At 38.6% G+C, this 22,416-nt stretch overlaps 2 protein-coding genes and 1 long non-coding RNA gene across 7 annotated transcripts in view; 1 reads left to right on the forward strand and 2 right to left on the reverse strand.

Moving 5' to 3' along the window:
- The first annotated feature begins 1,534 nt into the window (after positions 1-1,534).
- vamp1a (vesicle associated membrane protein 1a) lies at positions 1,535-9,301 on the forward strand. Its single transcript, XM_067426761.1, has 6 exons — positions 1,535-1,883; positions 2,140-2,155; positions 3,212-3,338; positions 3,844-4,002; positions 6,887-6,938; positions 7,648-9,301. Coding segments are annotated over exons 2-6 (357 nt in total). The 5' UTR covers positions 1,535-1,883; positions 2,140-2,153; the 3' UTR covers positions 7,665-9,301.
- Positions 9,302-9,395: 94 nt separating this feature from the next.
- On the reverse strand, positions 9,396-13,214 carry si:ch211-288g17.3 (chromosomal protein D1). Of its 3 annotated transcripts, none has more exons than XM_067426758.1 (2): positions 13,076-13,214; positions 9,396-11,825 (listed from the first exon to the last, which is right to left on the reverse strand). In XM_067426758.1, exon 2 carries the CDS (start codon positions 11,754-11,756, stop codon positions 10,608-10,610), a length of 1,149 nt encoding a protein of 382 aa, XP_067282859.1. In that variant the 5' UTR covers positions 11,757-11,825; positions 13,076-13,214; the 3' UTR covers positions 9,396-10,607. The 3 variants fall into 3 exon arrangements, with proteins under 3 accessions (XP_067282859.1, XP_067282860.1, XP_067282861.1); XM_067426759.1 differs by having other exon boundaries at positions 13,081-13,198; XM_067426760.1 differs by lacking the exon at positions 13,076-13,214 and adding an exon at positions 12,853-12,961.
- A 7,463-nt stretch (positions 13,215-20,677) lies between these two features.
- Positions 20,678-22,416, reverse strand: part of LOC137048285 (uncharacterized) — a 50,114-nt gene continuing 48,375 nt past the window's right edge. For all 3 annotated transcript variants that reach the window (XR_010899357.1, XR_010899356.1, XR_010899355.1), the window contains one exon: positions 20,678-21,280. This is a non-coding gene — a long non-coding RNA (uncharacterized lncRNA). The remainder of the gene's footprint in view (positions 21,281-22,416) is intronic.

Here is a 22,416-nt window from a genome sequence, read left to right on the forward strand (position 1 = left end):
CCAAAATCCTGATTCCAAAAATTAGACATTCACCTAAACTCCAACCTCTCATATGAGAAATCTTTTATTTGAATATATCTATAAAATAATTTGACAGAGTATTAACACATAATTACATTTTAATGACAAATAAAATTTGTACCACTGAAAAAAAGTGGTCATAAAAAAATTCAAGCCAATGTCAAAACAAACCACAGGACAGTTTAATGTAATATTAACCCATAAAGCTAAGTAGTTTCTTAAGTTTGATAATTAATCTGCTGTTTTGTCATGTTTATGACAGGTTATGTTGTTTTAGTAATGTCAAGTTCTCATGACAAAAAAAGACAGATTATGATGTATTGGTTTATGTCAAGTTGTTATAACAAAGACAGCTCAAACAATGTCATCTTTGCATTAAAAATGACAATTGCGCGAATGACACTTAATGACAGTTGTCATAAACATGCATAAAAAGTCATGACGTGCCTTAACATTATTATAAAGGTGTCACGTCATGCACACCCCTTCAAGTAAAGTGTTACGACAGCATTTTCTTGATTGCCCTAGAATCTGTTTCCAACTCGTTTTATTTGTTGATTGTCTGAGTCACAGTTTTGCCTTTAGTGGTCAGCTCTTTAGCCATAGATTGGGCACAGGGCTAAATATTTCTCTCATTGATTGGTGCTGGGAGCTCAGCAGTCATCATTTCTGTGAAGCTGTTTCCACAGCGACCGAACTGTCTGTAGCACTTTGCTGAGCTTTGTTATTGGCTGCACTGCTTCCGTTTGCTGCTTATGCTGCCAATATGACACTAATACTAACCTATATGTCTGCCTGAAGAGGTTTTAGCAAAATTATCATTTAGTTATATAGTATTTCAAATTGGCATTTTTGAGGTTCATGTTGGGGGGAAAAAACAGCATATGCTGGTTAAGAATGTTTTGAAGCATGGCAGCTGGTTTGAGCTGGTTTATGCTGGTCCTTAGTTGGTCACGAGCTGGTTTAAACGGGTCCTGAGCTGGAGCTGGTTTCTAATGATCAGCATTTGAACAGCTTAAACCAGCTCAAACTAGCACAAACCAGCTCCCATTCTTCAAAACATACCTAACCAGCATGTGCTGGGGTTTTTTTTTCAACGGGTAGGCTATCTAAACGTATGTCATAGCTCAGAAGGATTTGGACACTTGCAATAATCACGTCCATAAATAAATCAAACATTACACAAGTTGTCAGTGAACTGTCAGATGTGCAGATCAGAAAGCTCTAGTGCATCACTTTAGTGGTCTACTCTAAAGCATACACCCATTTTCCTGTGCCTCTCCTCCCCTTTCTTACAGTTAAAATCCCAGGCCTGTGAGGGGGTTGGAAGTGTATCTACACTGTGCTCAACCACCGCAGTGCTGTCCCGTTAACGTTAACCGAGAGGGGCGGGAGGGGTTTGTGAGAGAGAGAGAGAGAGAGAGAGAGAGAGAGAGAGAGAGAGAGAGAGAGAGAGAGAGAGAGAGAGAGAGAGAGAGTCACCGAAAGTAATCGTGATCTTTCTCGCTCGCTCTCGCTCATCCCCTCCCCTTCTCTCTCACTCAGGCATACATACACTTTCATGCGGACATAGGAGGACTAATATTTTTTTCGTCCAGGTCGTTTTTATCTGTTCTAGAGAAGCGTTTATCATGCTTATGTCTCTTGGTTTACTGCTATTTCCAACAGTCTAACAAAAGTTGAAGCTTGTCATTTGAATTAAGTCGTCACTTGACTGCGTATGTTTTTTCTATAGCCTACGTGCTCTCAGGAGGATATATACAGTCATATACAGTCGCATCCAGTGGGAAAACCTGAAGGAAGCTCTTCGTAGAGAAGATTGGATTTGTGTTTCGAGGCTTTGGTCGCCTGAGGCTCTTTCGGTAATGCAGCACTTTTTGTGATGACGCGGTAGACATCGCTTCATGACTCTATCCTCATGGGAATATTATATGCAACATTGATATAGAGTTTATTACGAGGAATACATAGGGTTTTTTTCTTCCTTGTGCGTGTTTTTATTGTCAATATAGGAAGTTTGGCTTTTGACTACTAATCCTCTATCTCTCTCTCTCTCTCTCTCTCTCTGCCTGTCTGTCTCTCTCCCCGCATCATTGGTGACGACGATGTTTTATTAAGCACCTGCCAGCAAAATGTGAGTGCACTGTATTTCCTCTATTTTTAAACAAACAAACTTAAAAACAAAAACTATATTTATTGTGTTTTAATGTTAAGTCACTTTGTATGCCTGAGATTTAGACTACCAATTGAGCTATTCATTGTGTTCTCTGAATAACATTTAGCAAAAGTAATTCAGCGTCTTGGGTTAGCCTATTTTCAAGACAGTTCGTTAAAAACACCGCAAAATCTCTCAGGTTTTACAGCTGATGCATCATAATTTGCGTAGACTGTAGTGCTCTGCTCCATCTATCGGAATTTAGTGGAAACTGCATCGAGAATCCTATTAAATCCGAGTTGTACAGTAGGCCTATATATAAAACTTACCTGCATTAAACTGTGCGATGATGCAATCAGTTGATGTTCGTCTCGCGCAACCCAAATCGGCTTTTTAGCGCACGTACAGTCAATTAGGGCTATCTCTTTCGCTTAATCTTCAAATTTAAGGCGTTTTAAACAAAACTCTAAAGTTAGTTATTAATGTGGTATGTATTTTTATCGATATACATCCAATGCTAATCTCCTACCTAAGTGCTCAAGCAACTGCTGTTTGTTTCTATGGTTACCTCAAGACGTTACCTCAAAAACCTTACTAGCTTTAATGAAACGTTGGTTGTTTTTTCTTAACGTTAGCCTTAAGTAGATCCCATAAACTATCACACCTTTTAACTCACTTACACATACAGTGTGATACAGTGAAATGTATAATTCAATAAAACCTAAAGAAAACTTGCATAATTGATAAAAAACAAAACAAAATGTTTTATTGCAGATTACATTTACAATGTCTTAACCCCCCATCATATCTGGCCTTTTACTGCACAATAATGCATCATGGCCTACTGAAAAGTCCCATTTCAAGTTAAATTCCTCAAATTATTGAGATGTTGTCTAAAACTAACATGATTTAACATAATATTTGTTTAAAGGGATGGCACAATCTCAATCTCTTACTGAGCCCTTTGCAGAGCCAGTGGTGCAAAGAAAGGTCCAAAAAATATGCCTCCTCAACCCCTGTCACCTCTTCCCTCAGGTCTGCCCCAGATGCCGCTGCAAGCCCTGGAGCCCCAGGGGCTGAGGGTGAGGGGGGCGGACCTGCCGCACCTCCCAACCTCACCAGCAACCGTCGTCTCCAACAGACACAGGCCCAAGTGGATGAGGTAAAACCTATCAATATTATAATATGGTACTGAAAAACATGTTGGATGAGGTGAATCTTCAAAAAATTTAAATTAATATAAAATGATGGAGATATTCTGCATACTGGGCATAAATGCTGGATCTTGAGTACAGGCCTGTGGTTCAAGAAACATACTAAAAATGCATTCAAGTTTCAATATTATATCCTGATATGTATGTTGTTTTTGCCATTCACTATATTAGACGTGACTTGTATTAGTCAAATTGTTGATTATAGCAGTGAGGAAATTATTAATGTTAGATTTCTTGGAACCATAAAACTTTCATGAAATCAAATGTTGAGGCGCTAGCCAGGCTCTCATACAATATTCATCCTATATTGCTTTCAATGTTTAGTGTCTAATGACTAAGACATTAAGAAATTTCCATTCGAAGTGACTTTCAGTTTCACATTGAATCTCACTGATTGTACGCACCGATTACATGTTGCTGAGGTCTGTGTCCCTCTTCTTTAAATGTGTTCAGGTGGTTGACATCATGCGTGTGAATGTGGACAAGGTTCTGGAAAGAGATCAGAAGCTGTCAGAACTGGACGACCGGGCGGATGCGCTGCAGGCCGGAGCATCGCAGTTTGAGAGCAGCGCCGCTAAACTGAAAAACAAGTACTGGTGGAAGAATGCGAAGGTCCGTTTCTTTACATCTGGGGTCACTGACCTCAAGTCCCATTTTAATTCAATCATTTTTAAGATACCTATTCATTGTTACAATGAAATCATTAAATACATATTTGACCTCATTCATAAAACATAAGACAAATGTGTTTGTTAACTGTTGTTTTAGTCACATTCACTTCAATGCGGCAAACATAAGAATGGTTTACAAAAGATCAGGGTTATTATAGTTAACTTAAGCTAAAAATAAAACCATAAAAAGTAGCTTGAATAATAAACGTCAAATGAAATAAAATTTCATTTTAACTTTCATTCAACTTAACCTTATTTTATTTCAGCAAGTTGCCAAGTCACATTACTCATTTCCATTCAGTTTAACTTGATGGATTATTATACAAATGACAAAACAAAGCAAAATTATTCAAATGTGAACTACAATTAAAATGAAAACAAAAAAATATTAATAAACTATAATAGTGCTTAAATAATACTACAAATAATGTACACAGAAATAAATTGAGGCCTGATTTTTATTTGTATTTTTCAGTTGTAATACTAAATAACATTAAAAATCAAGATTAAATATTAAATGAGTCTATAGTTTAGTGTCAATAACTGGTATTAATATAAACTAATAGAATAGATAGTGGCTCCTTTGGCGTTTCTATAATTGCCAGCAGTAAAGATGGCTCATGGGGCAAAGCTGAGTCAACACTAAAACAGGAGCATTCTCATTTAGATATAACCTAAATGCAGCCCGGCACATAAGTGACAGCGCTGGCCAGCATTTGAGATATATTAGGCAAGTTGCAGCTGTGACGCAAGTTTAGGTACTGCAGCAGCACGATCCACGAGTCCAGCCACTCCTGAGACTATCAGGCTCAGACCATCCTCTTCAATAATTTACCCATGCAATTCCATTGATCATCTATTAATAGAAAGAGCTTTTTTTTGGAGCGTGACTTGGCTATCAAATGGATTATAAATAGAGAATTCACATTATTAATTTCCACTTCAGATGTGTGACATCTTGTACAAGCCTGCATTGGTCAGTCTGTTCCTCTTGACAGCCTCACTTTACATATTACATTTTTATCTCTCCATCCAGCTATCTGTCAATCCATCCCCACGGCATAGATTTATAAACTCCCCCTCATTCTCCACCCCTCCAGATAAATGTATTGCTCCCTTCCGCCAACCCCCCACCGCTCGCCCCAGATGGCCGAACAGCTGCCCGTCCAATCGCCTCTCTGAGCGGGGTGGGGTGGGGGAGGGGAGGGGGCTTCTAGTCCCAATCTGGATTACAGCATTTCTGGATTAAACCCCAGATGTGATTTGTGATGTAACCCGTTCTAATAACTCTCTCTCGCTCCTCCTCTCATTCCCTTTTCCACATCCATTTCATATTCCGTGACCACAGATCCTCCACTTTTTATTTATCCTGTCCCACCGTTCCAAACCAGATTGTTTTATTATTCTCGCTCCTTTGTTCACTTCTTTACTCTTACAGAAACCTTCTTTTTGTAACTTTCCTCTGTATTTTTAGTGGAGCACATCCTTGAGAGAGAGAAATGTTCTTAAAGCAGAGCACATTCATACGGGTCGGTTTTTGTGTCTTTATTTAAATGGCATTTTAAATAGTCTTGTGGTGTGACAAATGAAAAGCATAAATATTCCATGTTGTCTCTCAGTAAATATGAGGTCATAAAAGCTGCATGCAAAATAATTCAGCGGTTTTACATAGCATTTGTACTTAGCATTTACTTAGCATGTCATACCCTTCACACAAGTTTTTTTTTCTCTGTAAGAAATAGAAAACTGTACCTAGGAAAGGAGAAACTGGAAACATGCCCTTTTTTATTGAAGATAAAATAAAACCAAATAAGGGCCCGATCAAAATGTGCTTATAATTCATAAACAGAAATGTTACTCTTCTCTGTCACTTTATTAAAGAGTAGATTTAAACAGCTGGATAAGTAAAATATTTGTAATCTAATAACTTGTACATCACTGATATAGGGAAATGTTACAGTAAAATGGTCATCTACTCAAATTAATATTCTAATGAATGTCTTGTAACAAATAAAATATTTTGTTTTATACACACACACACACACACACACACACACACATACCTTTGTTAGATGTGATTAATCGATTTGACAGCGATTAATTAATCCATTAAATTCATCTATCTTAAATGTTTGTAAATATATAATATACTGAATGTGTTGTGTGTCTTATATGTGCACACACACGCACGCACACACACACACACATTTATATGTTAGATTATTCGATTTGACAGCACTTGTTTATTCATTTACTTTTACCACCTGAAGCTATAGTTAATTATTTGATTAAAAACTTATCATCTTTATTTTATAATTCTAATGGGTAACACTTAGTGTCCTTTTTACACATTACATGTACATACTATAGTAATAACAGCAAATGATGCATGATTACGTGAAACTAACTCTAAACCAAACCCTGATTCTAAACCTATCCCTATCCCAAGTACATGTAGTTAAATAATATTTAATTAATGTATAATTACACCGTAACAAGGAAGAACACCTTAAAGTAAAGGGTTACACTTTATTTGAAGGTGTCCGTGTTACAGTCCATTATACATTTAAGTACTGTGTAATAATAATTATCTACATATACATTTGGTTTAGGGTTAGTTGCATGTAATTGTGCATAATTTATAGTTATTACTACAGTCACGACATGTTACATATATATATAACAAGGACACTGTGTACAGGGTTCAAGACATTAGAAGGTTACAAAGATAACACGTTATTTTACAAAGTTATATAAAATTGTATTTATTTATGAAATGCAATCTTGTTACTCAATGTATTTCCGTTTTTCTTTTTCTTCCACAGATGATGATCATAATGGCAATTATGGGGGTTATCTTGGTGGGCATCCTTTTCAGTGAGTAGAATAAAAATATAATTTTAATCTTTATTTACTTTTATTCCCAGCATTCCCAGTGCCATCTTTCATTTTGATCTGGGATTAAGAATTATTTATGGGTGTATAAAGTCATACATAATATCAGGAAGAAGGACAAATCTCTTAAAAAAGCAAATATTTAATCAAAGAATAGCGGATTTTATTCATTTAAGATAAGGGGCCTCACTTATACACTTAAACCATCCTACATTTGACCTAAGAGCATCTCTCAGCTGTGCGGATGTGTGCAGCTCTCTTCCAGATGTGAAAGCAAAAAATTGCGAATGACCTTGAAATTGTACGCAGATGAATGATTGCAAATCGCCACCTTTAAACGCCCACTAATTCATATCATTTGCATATAAAAGAGCAGCAGTCAACGTCCAAATGCTTTACTTGAGAATCGCAAGCGGCAATAATTGCTTCGATTTCCAAATACCCGCAGTACTCCGACTCTGCCACAAGGAGAAGTGCATACGCCTGAACCTGACTTCAGTTTACCACTTCAAACCATTCGTATAAATCTGAGCGTTTGCGTGGACTTTAGCATACACACACACTCTAAGATCAAATGTGTGTACGCACGTTTTATAAACGAGGCCCAAGATCTAGATTGATGCATCCAAATCAAAAGTTGGACTAAGCTATTTCACTGCTTTAATTCTCTTTTCTTGTCTTTTTTCGACAGTGTACTTCTACTACTGAGCCTCTCGTGGGACACACAAGGACAGGAGACTCTGGCTTTGTGTGAACTCCACCCCTCCTCTTCTCCCCACCAATGCCTTTCATTGAATCCACCGTGTGTGTGCGTGTGTGTGCGTGTGCAGTCATTGACGCAGTGCCTCTCCCTCCCTTTGTCTGTCACTGCATTTCTTTGTACCTCTCTTGAGTGCTTTGCAACAGTGCCCGAGCTTACTCCAAAACTCCTTCGGTTAGGACGATCTACATGCGGTTTTCGATCGGAGGATGTCGGCCCTTTTCAGGGCAGAAACAATGGGTGATGCAATAATATAGATTTCTAGCGTTGTCCAAATGAACCCATGAATAACTAAAGAGGGAGAATGAAACGCAGACATCAGTTTGCGTTTAGGATCAAGTCAGTCATTTATGCACAGAAACAAAAGTGTACTAGTTTACCCAGAAACAACCGTCGTGGTCCCATCATTGCGGTATTAACAAAGCGCAACTGCACTGAGAAATTACAGAAAGTCAAAATTGAATTAGTTTTTTAGAATGTTTTTTTTAGCTCTCCTCCATGTAGATTCCTAACAGCAACTTGTTTTCTTTTCCTAACATATGGACCTATAAAAAGACCTCAATGACTTTAGAGCAGTTACCATGTGTATTAAATGTCTTAAAGTGACTATTGCGCTAGACTATTTCCTTCCATATCATAATGTAAAACATTTCTTGGATGGTGCAAATTTTTGCATTAATTTTGAGATTTAAAGCATAGAACGTTTTACTTAGCACTTAGTCGACTTATGGGGAATATCTGATCACAAATCGACTCTTTTGCTCGTTGATGCATTGTTCATGTCAGCCAGAAGATCAGTCTGGAGGAACAGAGATATCAATGGTATTATATATATTGAAATTTAAGATTTTAGATGTGACCACAATATAAAATAATGTGACTGAAATATGGTTTAAAGATTTTTCTATGTTCTATTTTTTATTTATTAATATTTCTATATTTGAGATTGTCCACATCTTAACTAAATATGTTGCCGTTAAAAGAAAAAATGGTTTTAATGAATGGTAAACTTCTCCTGACTACTGGCACCGTGATGTTTTAGGTTGAATGAACAACTACTGATATGCAAACTGAATGATAACTGATAATGTGAGTAATTTAATGTCTTTGTAAATATTTGGGATTACGAATACGTAATCAGCACCGGAGACGACGATGTTCAGGGATGTACCTCTGCATGTGTTTGTGTTAAATATACATGGGCACTTTAACCACCTCCATAATAACGATTGTAAGTTTGAGAGGACATTTTTGGGGTATTAAGGACATATTGTCCAGCACCTAAATCTTAGAATATTTGCTCTTATTGATGTGTACCATCTGTGTGAATAACATCCCCTACATTAAGCATTAACCCAAATTGCAAACCTAATGCAGGGCAGCGAATGTCATTCCCTTAAAAAAAACACTCCTGAATACATTGTGTTTTATGCAAACTATTCATTTGTAAATATGTGCTGCAGAGACGCATAAAATAACATCCTGTCCCTGATCATTTGGAGCTAAGCTGCTAACTTGTGGTTCATTTTAAAGCATGTCTGCTTGCCCACCATGTGCTGATTCTAATAAAGTGCTGATGCTGTTACTTGCTTCCTCCCCCTCTGTAGTTTTTATTTGGGAGCGGGTTTGGGAAACCCATCGGTTCACACGCACAACATAAATGAACGTCACAACAAGGCTTGGCGAATATGGTATGATTTAATCGGTTATTAATCAGCAACAATGCTCATCCAAATCACGAAGTGAAATGATTCATACAAAGCGGCGATACAGAAATGTCTCGTACTACAGCACAGATGAGTAACCTAATTAGAAAGCGTGTACATGAAATGCACATGTCTATTGAACCATCATGTCTGTAACAGTAACAGTTTTATTTTTTTATTAACATGAACATTTTCAGCTAAAACAATGTTTTCAGCATCTACTGGTACATACAGATTAAAACTAAATCATACATGAAAATTAATCAAGACAAGATCTACAGTTTTTTTAACAAGTCGTCTATACGGTTTTACACAAACTAAGCAAATCATGGGGGGGAAACAACTGGTTAAATGAGGAAAAAGTTAAAGACAGAGCAACAAGAAATGTATATAAAAAGCCATACATATGAAAATTAAAATTCAGGACCAGAAGCAGAATATGAATGTATTCACATTTTGAAAAAAGGCATGTCTTAAAAAAGGAGCAATCACAATATTTTAGCAGAAATGAGGGGGTGCGGTAAACTAAGCACTGAACACCTATAAATGACCAGACTATCAGGCAACTCAGATGATCAAATAAGACTGTTTCACTATAAAACACTGAACTCGGTGGGGTTGAAATGAACAAACCGACAATGGTAAAAGAAATAAAACTGCGCACTTAAAACGTCCGGGCGAGTAGCGGATAAAAAAAAAGTCTTATTTTAAGAGCCTGTGCACTCGGGCTACTGCACAAGTGTGAAGATCCTACATCTGAAACAGTCTGGTTTGGTAGTTGCTTTGAAATTGTTGGCACAAACCATTGGTAACCAATAAGGTGTGCTTAGCATGGTAACGTTTTCAATGGAACGGTTAATTGTGCGTCATCTTTTTGGATCCCATGTTTACAGGCTACATACTTGTCCTTCGATTTTGCATGCTTAAAATTATGCATTTTTTTCCCATGCAAAATATTAAAATAAAACAATAAAATAAATCAATTGTGCTCAATCACATAGTGAGCAAACATTTAGGTTAAAAATGAGCTTAAAAATAAAGAGAAAAACAATACAATCTGGCATGGCAGGCAACACCAAAAGCACACTTATCAGATTTAAAAAAAAAAAAAAAAATTATTGACATAGCCTATTAAAACCCTTCGAAAAATATACCCACCAATTTTCAATGAAGCCCCCTATCTTTTTATTTCTTTTTTTTGAATTTGCCCACCATCTCGTTCTCGCTCGTGTTGTTCACTTTTGAACAATCGATGGCGTTTTCCTCTTCGTCTTCTGGGTCTGCGTCGTTCTCGCTCGCCCTGGTCTCCTCTTCGTCATCGTTTTGATTTTGCGACGAGTCGTCGGAGGTGCGTGACTGTTTGGGAGAGGGCGCGTCGGTCTCTTCTTCATCCGGGTACTCCGAGGGGAGTTTTTCGAGCACGACAGCCAGTCTGACTTTGCTTGGACGACCTCTCTTACGACGCGGAGCGCCGTCGGCGGTCGCCCCTTCCGCACTTCCACCTTGGGCCTTGACTTTGCCCGTGCCCGGTGGTCGGCCTCTCTTGCGAGGAGAATCTCCAACTTTCTTTTCGGCAATCTTAACTTTCTTTCCAGATCCTGGAGGGCGGCCCCTCTTTCTAGGAGTTCCGTCTGCGTTTCGTCGAATGATCTTTAGTTTGGTGCTGGAGCCTGAGCCCGAGCCCGGGGGTCGGCCTCTCTTTCGAGGAGTTCCATCAACCCGCTGGATCTTCTTCACCTTGTTGGCTGAGCCTGGAGGGCGGCCTCTCTTTTTTGGGGTCCCATCTGAGGACTTGGCAATTGAAACCTTGGAAGGACCTGCCGGCCGACCCCTCTTCCTCTTCATTGCGCCCGACGGCCTCCCTCTCTTTCGTGGAGCGCCATTAGACACATCAAGGCTGATTTCGCCACTACCTTTATGGGCTCCAGCATCGTCCGATTTGCGTGGTCGTCCCCTTCCCCTTTTTGCCTTGGAGCCTTCGGCGACGGGATGAATGCGGGGTCTTCCGAGAGGCTTTGACAGTTTCCGCTTGCGCTGTAAACTCAACCTTTGAAGTCTCTCTGATTCCTCCTCAGGCGTGAGAGGGATCTTTCTCGGCCTACCGGGCATTTTTATCTTCTTTGGTCGACCACGTTTCTTCACCTTGGTCTTTATGACTATGTCAGGAGAAAAGAAGTCTACCTTTTTTGATGGCCTGGCATTGTGTGTCGGCGCTTTCTCAACAGTGAACTTCTTATTGAGTGACCCTCGTGGTCTACCTCTTCCACGTTTGGGAGGATGGGTGCTGCCGTTAGGCAGAGGGCTCTCGGATCCTTCTTTATTCTCAATCTCCATCACGTTGCTGCTTCTCGCTCCCAACTTCAGGCGTATCAGTGCCACAATTGTCTATTTGGTGCTGAAATTCTGAAACCATCAAGATGAGAGAGGAAGAAAAAAGGTTTTACATGAAGGTATAAAACATTTGAATTAAGTGCTTAAATAGACCACACATTTGTTTTCCCTCCAAATCCAGGATTTGCCACATCCATAGAAAAATATTTATGTGCGCAATCGTGTGATGACACAAAATAAAATTGTTTGGGTACCCTGTATTTTCATGGGAGAAAAGAATAATTTATTTATTTTACCTTTATTTTAGAAGATACATTAGTTTACTGCTGACCTAGCCAAATTAAAGACCAAAGGAAAATAAGATTTTAAACTTCATATAAATTAAAATTAAACTTTACAGTCCATGTACAAAAATAAAAAATATATTTATTTACAATACATTATTTTATGTAAGAATAATTTAACAAGGTTGAGTGTGATACACTTGGTTTTATTTATGTATTTGTACGTAATATATTAGGGTACTTATATTATAGTTTAAAAAATAACTAAATATATAACTTTCATATTAAAAAAAAAAAAAAACACAACAACACGGAAGTAAATTAAGTTACAGAATTAAATGGAGTTCTGTAGCTGAAAACCAAAGAGCAAAATGTCTACATAATTATTAAAAGGCACATATTTAAATGTAATAATGCACTCACTAAAAAAACTATTGTATAAGAATGGAAGGGGTATGATGTGCATTGGTGTGTTTTTATTTTATTTTATTTTATTATCATCTTGGGAGTAGTTTATTTTAAAACTGACCGAATCGTTTGTAGCGCTGTTTGAACACACAAGACAAAAGAAAACCCATCTCAGTATTTACAACAGAAGAAGCATCAGGCACAGAAGTTCGAGCACGCTGCTAGCGTACTTCATGCATGCTCAACGGATGCAAATGGACATCATTATCACAGCATGAAAAAAATGCATCAATTTATGCAGCGAGATCTTGCACACTACAAAAATATTGACGACAATATTCGACTTGCTTTTAAATTTTCATGGAGCAACAACGCAAAATTTGAGAGAATCATTTCAAAATACACACGATTTCATGCAGTATGACACGCATAAAAGAGCGGATGCTGTAGACTGGCTGCCATCATGTACAGTGAAGCCCGCGAGCTTTTGTAGTTCCAGGTAAAATGTGAGGCACTGGCGATTTTTGTTAGCTGCCTGCTAACCCGACTAAGACAACTTTTCAATGGAAAAAGAGACGGCTTTCATTCGTTCGATACTAAAAAGCGGCAAATATTCGAAACACAACGCACCTTACTCGCAAAGCGCTTTCACAACAGCAGAGATGATCTTTTTCATGCATTCGACAATATTTTCGATGCAAACAGCATCGGACAGTGGGCGGGCGACTGTGATTATTTGAAAGGCAATGCCAGTTCTTCCTCGTTTCTCTCTCCGGGCCAATGATTCACTGCACAGCGCCGCCTACTGTACTGGAGTGTGCAAGCGCGACTAATGAACGTATAAGTAAAATTAAATCACCAAAATAAACATGTTATGTATGCGTGTGAATATTCTGTAACAGATCCAAACAATGTAAGCTATATTACTATATAGCTAAAGAACGCAAGGATCCAATAATTCCAGTTATGAGTTAAATGCAAAATTGTACAACATTTGGTCTTTTAAGGTTCTGTAAATATATTTTTTAAATGTATAAATTACATATACATTTGTTTAATAACACATAAAATGCACATAGTGTCTGCAGATACATCTAAATGACTTGAGATTTCACATCTGTCTCCACACACACACGCGCGCGCGCACACACACACACACACACACACACACACACACACACACACACACACACACACACACACACACACACAAAGGTTTGCCCGCCGTTTTTAGCCAATCGGAAACGCTATATTCTTTTCAATCATTTGCCGCGTTTCGCTTTGCTAACGTCCGGTTTGCTATCCCATCTTGGGGGCGGAATTTCAGGGAGAGGCTTCTGGTTAAAATAGAAAAGAACAAAAAAGCTTAACATTATAAGGGGTAAACGAATAATAATAATCATAGAAATAATATGCCTAATTATATTGTGTAATGTAAACAGAAATATAATCATTAAAGAAATAATAAAAACAGATTTACCACGGTAATAAATAATATATTAGGCTATATATAACGATCAGGTAACATTATGACATAACATTATGTGGTGGCTAGAGGAGCATTTCCTAAACTGCAGCTCTTGTGGGGTGTTCCTGGTTTGCAATGGTCAGTCAATATCTACAAAATAAGGAACAGTGGTGAACCAGCGAAAAGGTCATGGGCGGCCAAGGCTCAATGATACACATGGGATGCGAAAGCCTCAAAGAGACGAGCTACTGTAGCTCAAATGGCTCAAGAAGTTAACGCTGGATCTGATAGAAAGGTGTCAGAATACACAGGGCATCAACAATACCTTTGGTCCAAAAATAACAAAAACTAGGACTTTATTCAGCATTGTCTTCTCTTCCGGGTTTGTTTTCAATCTTCAAATAATGTTTCAAACGATTATGAATCAGCGTATTGATTCATGACCGTTTGAATCTTTATTTAAGGATTGAAAACAAACCTGGAAGAGAAGACAATTTTCTTTTGTCTTATTTTTTTGTTTTTATTACCTTTCTGGACAGTGACAGTAGTGTGCATACACTTCCATGAAGGAACAGAAAAGCTCTAAGACTAAATATAAAATATCTTAAACTGTGTTCTGAAGATGAACGGAGGTCTTACGGGTGTGGAATGATATTAGGGTGAGTCATTAATTACATTTTTTTTTAAATGGGGGGGGGTGAACTAACCCTTTAAATATGGACAAACTTAATGGGTTTAAAGGTCCCGTTCTTCGCGATTCCATCTTTCAAACTTTAGTTAGTGTGTAATGTTGCTGTTAGAGCATAAATAATACCTGTAAAATTATAAAGCTCAAAGTTTAATGCCAAGCGAGATATTTTATTTAACAGAAGTTCCCTTTCAAAGCCTACAGCAAACGGCCGGTTTGGACTACAGCAGGAAGTGCAGTGATGTAATGATGTCACTAGAACTGTTTGTTGACTAACCCTCCCACAAGAACACGCAAAAAAGGGGACGTGGTTTTGTTGCTCTCCCACGTGGAGAAGAGCGCATTCAATGCTTGCAGCTCCCGAAAGTGCGCTAAGCTGCTGTCCAATCACAACACGGGAAGCGCTGGCCCAATCAGAACTCGTCACGTTTTTCTGTAAATTGTGTGAAAAATACTGTTTTTTTACACGCGAAACATGAACTCGTTATATTGCACACTGTAAACATAATCAAAGCTTCGAACACACGCGAAGAACGGGACCTTTAAAATAAAAATAACTTACTTAGTTTACTGTGTGTGTGTGTGTGTGTTACATTGTGGGGACCAAATGTCCCCACAATGTAAATGGATTTATAAACACTTTATTATGTTTTTTGGAGAAATAAAAATCCTCAAAGTTGATGTGCAACAGGAAAAATGTGCAAGCGTAAGGGTTTAAGCAAGTTTGATAAGGGCCAACTTGTGATGGCTAGATGACTGAGTCGCATCTTTAAAACTGCAGCTCTTGTGGGGACGGATTTTTTCGCTTACCCTGGGGAATCTGGACTCTTACAGCAGGATAATGCACCTGCCATAAAGCAAAAATGGTTCCAGAATGGTTTAAGGAGCACAATGAGTTTGAGGTATTGACTTGGCCTCCAAATACTGCAGATCTCAATCCAATCGAGCATCTGTGGGATGTGCTGAACAAACAAGTCCAATCTAGGCCCTATTGCAACCCACCTTGCACCTATGCCTGATCGGTGTACACATAGCCAGCAGCCATCACCCTGTAGCCTAAAACTGGTTTCCCACTGAAGCTAATAGGCTGAGCCTGGTCAGTACCTGGATAGGACAAAACTACGTTGCTGTTGGTAGAGGTGTTAGTGAGGCCAGTAGGGGGTGCACACCCTGTGGTCTGTGTGGGTCCTAACTCCACAGTGTAGTGATGGGGACACTATACTGTCAAAGAGCACCGTCCTTCAGATGAGACGTTAAACAGAGGTCCTGACTCTCTGTGGTCCTTAAAAATCTCAGGATGTCCTTCGATAAAGTGTAATCTTGGTCGAATTTTCCCACTGGCCTCTGTCCATTATGGCCTCCTAATCATCCCCATACTGATTGGCCTCATCCCCGTCTCCTCTCCACCAATCAGCTGGTGTGTGGTGAGTGTTCTGGTGCAATATGGCTGCTGTCGCATCATCCAGGTGGGAGCTGTTAATCATCCAGGTGGGTGCTGCACATTGGTGGTGGTTGAGGAGATTCCCCCTTCTATATGTAAAAGTGCTGCCTAGAAAAGCACTATATAAATGTAACAAATTATTAATTAACTTACAGGACTTAAAGGATCTGCTGCTAACATCTTTGTGCCAGATACCACAGCGTCTAGGGGTGGAGTCTATGCGCTGATGGGTCAGGGCTGTTTTGGCAGCAAAAGAGGGACCAACACAATATTAGGTCAATGTTATGCCTGATCAGTAAAGTATAGTGCCAGGAAGTATTGAAATATGCGAAATTAAATAACACATAAAACATACACAAAAAGTATACTTGAAAAAAAAAAGACCTTTTAAGTTTATGTGATAAAACTTTTAATTATAAATTGTATTATACTTGTTTTTGTTTTTAAAACGTTATGCCAATATAAGAATAAATGAATGGAATATAAATAAAGAATACATTTACATAATTTGAACTATGCACATGTCACTGCTTTGAACGTGACGCCATAAAGATCAAATCATTATTTTTAAAGGAAGCAAATATTGCAGCATCAGGGTTGAAGAGAAAATGAGAGACACATTAAACGCATAAATCATTTTAGAAAAACTTCAAGTAATACTTAATGTAATAAAAGCTATATTTACATAACATTTTGTGTAGCACTTCATTTCCCTTTAAAATGTATGATGATGAATGGGGCTGATATTCTATCAAATGTGACTAAATTTGTATTATGTCATGGGGACAAAAAAAAACCTATTTCCCAAGATTGACTATCCGCCATTACACACATTGCAGTGTAGAAAAGCATTAGAAAATTATTTTCAAGATGTATATAAAGTGAAAATAGTCTCTGATGGGTGCTGAAGTTCCCCATTATGCATGGTGAGATTCTCCATTATCAACATAATTTCTTATAATATAGTAGGCTATAATCTCAGTATAATTTCTTTTGCATTGTATGTTTCCATCTCTTTGTGTGTGTGTGTGTGTGTGTGTGGCATGGTAAACCCTAATTTATGGGGACAAAATGCCCCACAAAGATGGCAATATCCAAAATCCTTGTCCTTGTGGGGACATTTTTTGGTCCCCATGAGAAAAACATCTTATAAATCATACTAAGTGATGTGTTTTGAAAATGTAAAAATGCAGAATGTTTCCTGTGATGGGTAGGTTTAGGGGCAGGGGCAGTGTAGGGGGATAGAAAATACAGTTTGTACAGTATAAAAACCATTACGCCTATGCAATGTCCCCATATGTCACAAAAACGAACGTGTGTGTGTGTTTTCTTCTACGCACCTATCAATTGCCTGCAGGTGTGCAAGGGTAATTGTTAATTGAATGTTCCCATCTTTCCAAACACCATGTGAAATTGTATATTTTGTCTGCCTATATTAAAACAAGGTACACTCTCAGAAAAAAGGCACAGCGGATGTACAATTTTCTTCATTGGGGAACAAAATATATAACTATACCTTTTAAAGGTACACAATTAGTCCTTAGGATACAATTATACCATTGTTTTCCTTTACTTAGAGCAGCAGTATTCAAGTTCGGTCCTAGTGAGTCGCTGACTCACTGTCCTGGCGAGTTTGGCTCCCACCCTGAGATATCTATCGAAGCACTTATTGAGAATTAACAGAGGTTTAGATGTTGATGTCTATTGAAAAAGTTTGGTCACCATTATGGTGATCAGTATTTCCTTTAGTTGTGCAGTTTGACATGGCTTTTTATCTAAGTTTGTGGATTTTGTTACAGTGTTAACAAAACAATCTGTTCAAATCAAAAGCCATAAAACAAAAATTATCATGAGGAAAAAGGCTTGATTAAACTGACTACACATATTAATAATAATATTCACCAACAATACTTTCTTGCCACAGATAAGACATTTGGAATTCAGATTTTTAAATACATTCTAGGGGGGGAAAAGTTTACATACAGATATCAAGAATTAGCATATGAATCTCAACATACTTAATGCTGCAATGCATGCTGGGTGCCATGGGTTTTATACTATGGTGGATTAGTAATAGTAGGTTTGGAGCTAAACTCTGCAGGACATCAGCTCTCTAGGACCGAACCCTGACTTAGAGCACCCTGACCCCAGTGACGGCCACAATTTTGTATTCTTTTCTTTTGAGAGTGTAAGGAACCAATTGCTTTCCACAAAACATAGGCAAATACTCAAACCAGCTCATGCTTGATAACGGTGAGGGGCTTTCATAATGAAACTATGCCGTAGACAAAAGGTTATTTGGTACCCTGCGTGTGTTTGTCTGGAGCAGAACATTTAGGAGACCACCTGCTGATTTCAATGCTCAATCTCATCAGTTCGTTTGCATTGTTGTGAAACACATTTCTGGTGTGTGTGTTAAATGAATCCACTGCATACCAGATGGTGAAAGTTGATGTTCTGTATCTCATGTCTCAAAGCACCAGTAGAAAGGAGTGGGGCTGTTTCTCTTTGCCTACTCAGATCCAGGGCACTTTTTGGAAAGGAGCCTGTGCTCTACGTATAACTTAAAGGGTTAGTTCACCCAAAAATGAAATGTATGTCATTAATGACTCACCCTAATGTCGTTCCACACCCGTAAGACCTCCGTTCATCTTCAGAACACAGTTTAAGATATTTTATATTTAGTCCGACAGCATATGCAAGAGTATGCACACTATACTGTCCATGTCCAGAAAGGGAATAAAAACATCATCAAAGTAGTCTATATGTGACATCAGTTAGAATCTCTTAAAGCATCAAAAAAAAAAAAAAATTCCCTCTTTTTCTAATACTAATAATTTTGGTCCAAAAATAACAAAAACTACAACTTTATTCAGTATTGTCTTCTCTTCCCTGTTTGTGTTCAAACCTCAAATAAAGGTTCAAACGGTTATGAATCAGTGAATCAATGTTTCGGATCGCCAGTGTCACGTGATTTCAACAGTTTGGCGCGTGATCTGAATCATGAATCAATACGCTGATTCATAACCGTTTGAATCTTTATTTGAGGATTGAACACAAACAAGAAGAGAAGACAATGCTGAATAAAGTCGTCGTTTTTGTTATTTTTGGACCAAAATGTATTTTCAATGCTTCAAGAGATTCTAGTTAACTAACTGATGTCTCATATGGACTACTTTGATGATGTTTTTATTCCCTTTCTGGACATGGACAGTATAGTGTGCATACACTTGCATACACTGTTGGACTAAATATAAAATATCTTAAACTGTGTTCTGAAGATGAACGGAGGTCTTATGGGTGTGGAACGACATTAGGGTGAGTCATTAATGATATCAATTTCATTTTTGGATGAACTAACCCTTTAATCATTACTGTTTGGTTTCATGGTTTGAGGCACTGAGTAGAACAAAAGACATATGGCTGGGAGAAAATGTGATGCAGATTATATAATCCTCAAGTTATCCACAGGTTTGCTTTAATTTTCAGGCTACACACGTTTCAAATCAGGTTTAATGGTTTATTTTCAGGCTACTGATACATTTTCAGAATGTATCAGATGATTAGATGATTACATATAAAAGGTACAATAAATATGCTCAGTGTGAAACATACAAAGGACAAACATGATGCCAACACTCGAATCATATAATGAAGCATACATAGTAGAATAGTCTAATTGAAAAATAAACAACACACATACACATTCTCTTTATGTTCGCTCTGTCTCGCGCTGTAAAATACAATTATCTTCACTGCAGAAAAGCACCATGTCTCGTATGAGCTGCTCCGGGGCAACATCCATCACCAAAGCGTTTGGCAATAATGAGCACAAGATGGCAGGCTAGCCCGTAAAATGGTTTCATGGAACAGATCCGCATCGAAGCCTCAGGAGAAATGTATAGGGGTCGTGAACCTAGGCCGGCTTTGGATTGGTCGCTCCGAGTGGTCAGGGCACAAAGTCAGCCAATAGGTACCGTCCCCGACATCTGCGTCAAAGTGGTCTGAAGCTGATATCACTGCTGTCTGGAAATCTGTGGCGGCGTTTCAGGTAAGGTGGAGTAGAAGTAGAAGTAGCATAGCGAGTTTAAACAGTCAGTCATGCTAATGGCGTGCCTGTGGTAACGTCAGACACGACGCAAAACGAGAGGGGAATCGTATATAGGCAAAATATATCAATTCATTAGACGTTACCTAGGATCATCAGTCAAATCATAAAACTCAAGATCATGAGTCATTGTGTTTACATCGACCTTGAACAGATGTCATCATATACAGCCGTGTTCCCAAGGACCTCACCTGTGACCTTTGAAGACATCACAGGTTAAGGGTCTCAGGGACACAGACGTACACTGGTTCCAGTTCAAAGCATTCAAATGAACTCAAAAGTGAGAGTGAAATTGCCGTTCTGGGTTCGTTTGAATGTAGCATTACTTAAAGGATAATTAAAGGAATCTCAGCAAAGTTTTTTCCACAAATTGCATGTCATAGAATAAGATTTTATTGTACATTTGCAAGTAGATATTCACAAATAATAACGACCACATTAGCTTTTTATTAATTATTTTATTATTATTTTAATTCAACACACCTTACACTATTCTGAAATACACATATATATATATAATTTGGGGTCTGTAAGTGCAAGGTTTTTATTATGCATTAAATTTAGCAAAAAGTGACAGTAAAGATATTTATAATGTAACAAAAGATTGCTTTTCTTTTGAGCTTTCTTTTTAACGAATGGATAAAATAATAATAAAAAAATATTGTGTTTCCACAAAAAAAAAAAACAGTTTTCAACATTGATAATAATAATAGTAATAAGTGTTTCTTGATCGCCAAATCAGCCTATTAGAATGATTTCTGAAGGATCATGTGACACCAAAGACTGGAGTAATGATGTTGAAAATAAAGCTTTGCCATCATAGAAATAAATTACATTTTAAAATATAATAAAATAGAAAAAAGTTATTTAAAACTGGAATAATATTTCACAGTATTACTGTATTTTTGATCAAATAAATGCATGAGTGAGTATAAGAGACCAACATGATTAAATCTTACCGACCCCAAACTTTTTTAACTGTATAGCAGTTGATCTTGGATGAGGACACTTCTTTACCGTGCTACGTACCTTTGTCAGGTTTGCAAAAAGGAAAAGCAAATGCATCAATCTCAAAACGACGGTTTCTTCTCCAAATCGAGTGATGTCTCTGGATGTCCTGGGGCTGCGACCTGTGGCGAACAAAAACAAGTTAACATATTAAACTGATTTTAACCCTCAGGAATTGACAGCAACCGCCTAATGAACAGAAATGAAGGCTTAGCATCTCGGCTTCAGCACCATAAACGAGTGCGCAGTTTGTTCTGTCAAGCCCCCTGGTGGCAGACACTGAACACGACACTTGAACCGAATGAACCCGAAGACAGATATGCACCGCCAGCAAACTGTCTCTGCCCTCTCTCTGGCTGCCCTCCTTTTCTGCGAAGCCACAAACACAGAGGCATCGGTGTGTACGTGAGCGACACAAGCGTAGGTGCTACATCTATAAATCTGTGATGCATATCATAAACTACCTGGCCTTCGTGCGGTAGATCGTGCGACAAAGGCGGCGCGTTGCGGTTCGAAGATGTATAGAAAGCACGCAGTACCAGAAAACAGCAAACGCTGCTCTCTCTTCCTCTGTGTCTCTCTCGGTCTTGTAGTGCCCCAGTTTTAAGGCTCTTTCCAAAGGAGAGTGGAGGGGGAAACAGCAGACAAAAAGGCAGATTTGGAAAGGCATGCAGGGGAAAACAACAGTTTGCAGGGTTACAAGGCAACGTCAACCGTTTAAAAAGCCAAACATACAAGTCGAAACAGCACTGCTTCTTCTTCTGCAGTCTTTTGTTCACTATTCCTGCTCGTCCCAACCTAATTTATGGCTGAACACGCGTTCACGGACATGCACGGTGCGCCTCGTATGTTATACACTTAAAGAGTTGTCACGAAATCCGCTATAGTGTCTCCCGAGCGCGATGCGACGTTCGCTTCCTTAGAGCCGTACGATAAACTAGTTTCCTCCATCCCTGTTTGACTTCTATCTCCCCACGGTCCCCCTGCGCTCTCCTCTCTTCTTCTCCCTCCTAGCGTGGCGTTGACGCTGTGACACTCGTGGCGATCAAGAGATAGGTACGCTTTGAGCAGCCCACCATTATCTGATGCCGTCCCCTCTTCTCTTCCCTTTCTCTCCGTTTCTCCCTCCCTTCCTCTCATTACTCCTTCCTCCCGCCCGACAGAAACCATGTCTAATCCCCCCAGCATCATAAATCAGTGTCACCTAAACACTAACGCACCCAACCAGCATGTGCTGTGGACGTTCAGACCTAGTGCT

This window comes from Pseudorasbora parva, chromosome 19 (genome assembly GCF_024679245.1).
Source record: "Pseudorasbora parva isolate DD20220531a chromosome 19, ASM2467924v1, whole genome shotgun sequence".
Lineage (NCBI taxonomy): Eukaryota > Metazoa > Chordata > Actinopteri > Cypriniformes > Gobionidae > Pseudorasbora > Pseudorasbora parva.

Coding starts and splice junctions, on each gene's coding strand:
- si:ch211-288g17.3 (XM_067426758.1), bottom strand. CDS start 11,756: ATGGAGATTGAGAATAAAGAAGGATCCGAGAGCCCTCTGCCTAACGGC.
- vamp1a (XM_067426761.1), top strand. Junction 3,339..3,843: donor CACAGGCCCAAGTGGATGAG/GTAAAACCTATC, acceptor AAATGTGTTCAG/GTGGTTGACATCATGCGTGT. Junction 4,003..6,886: donor ACTGGTGGAAGAATGCGAAG/GTCCGTTTCTTT, acceptor TTTCTTCCACAG/ATGATGATCATAATGGCAAT.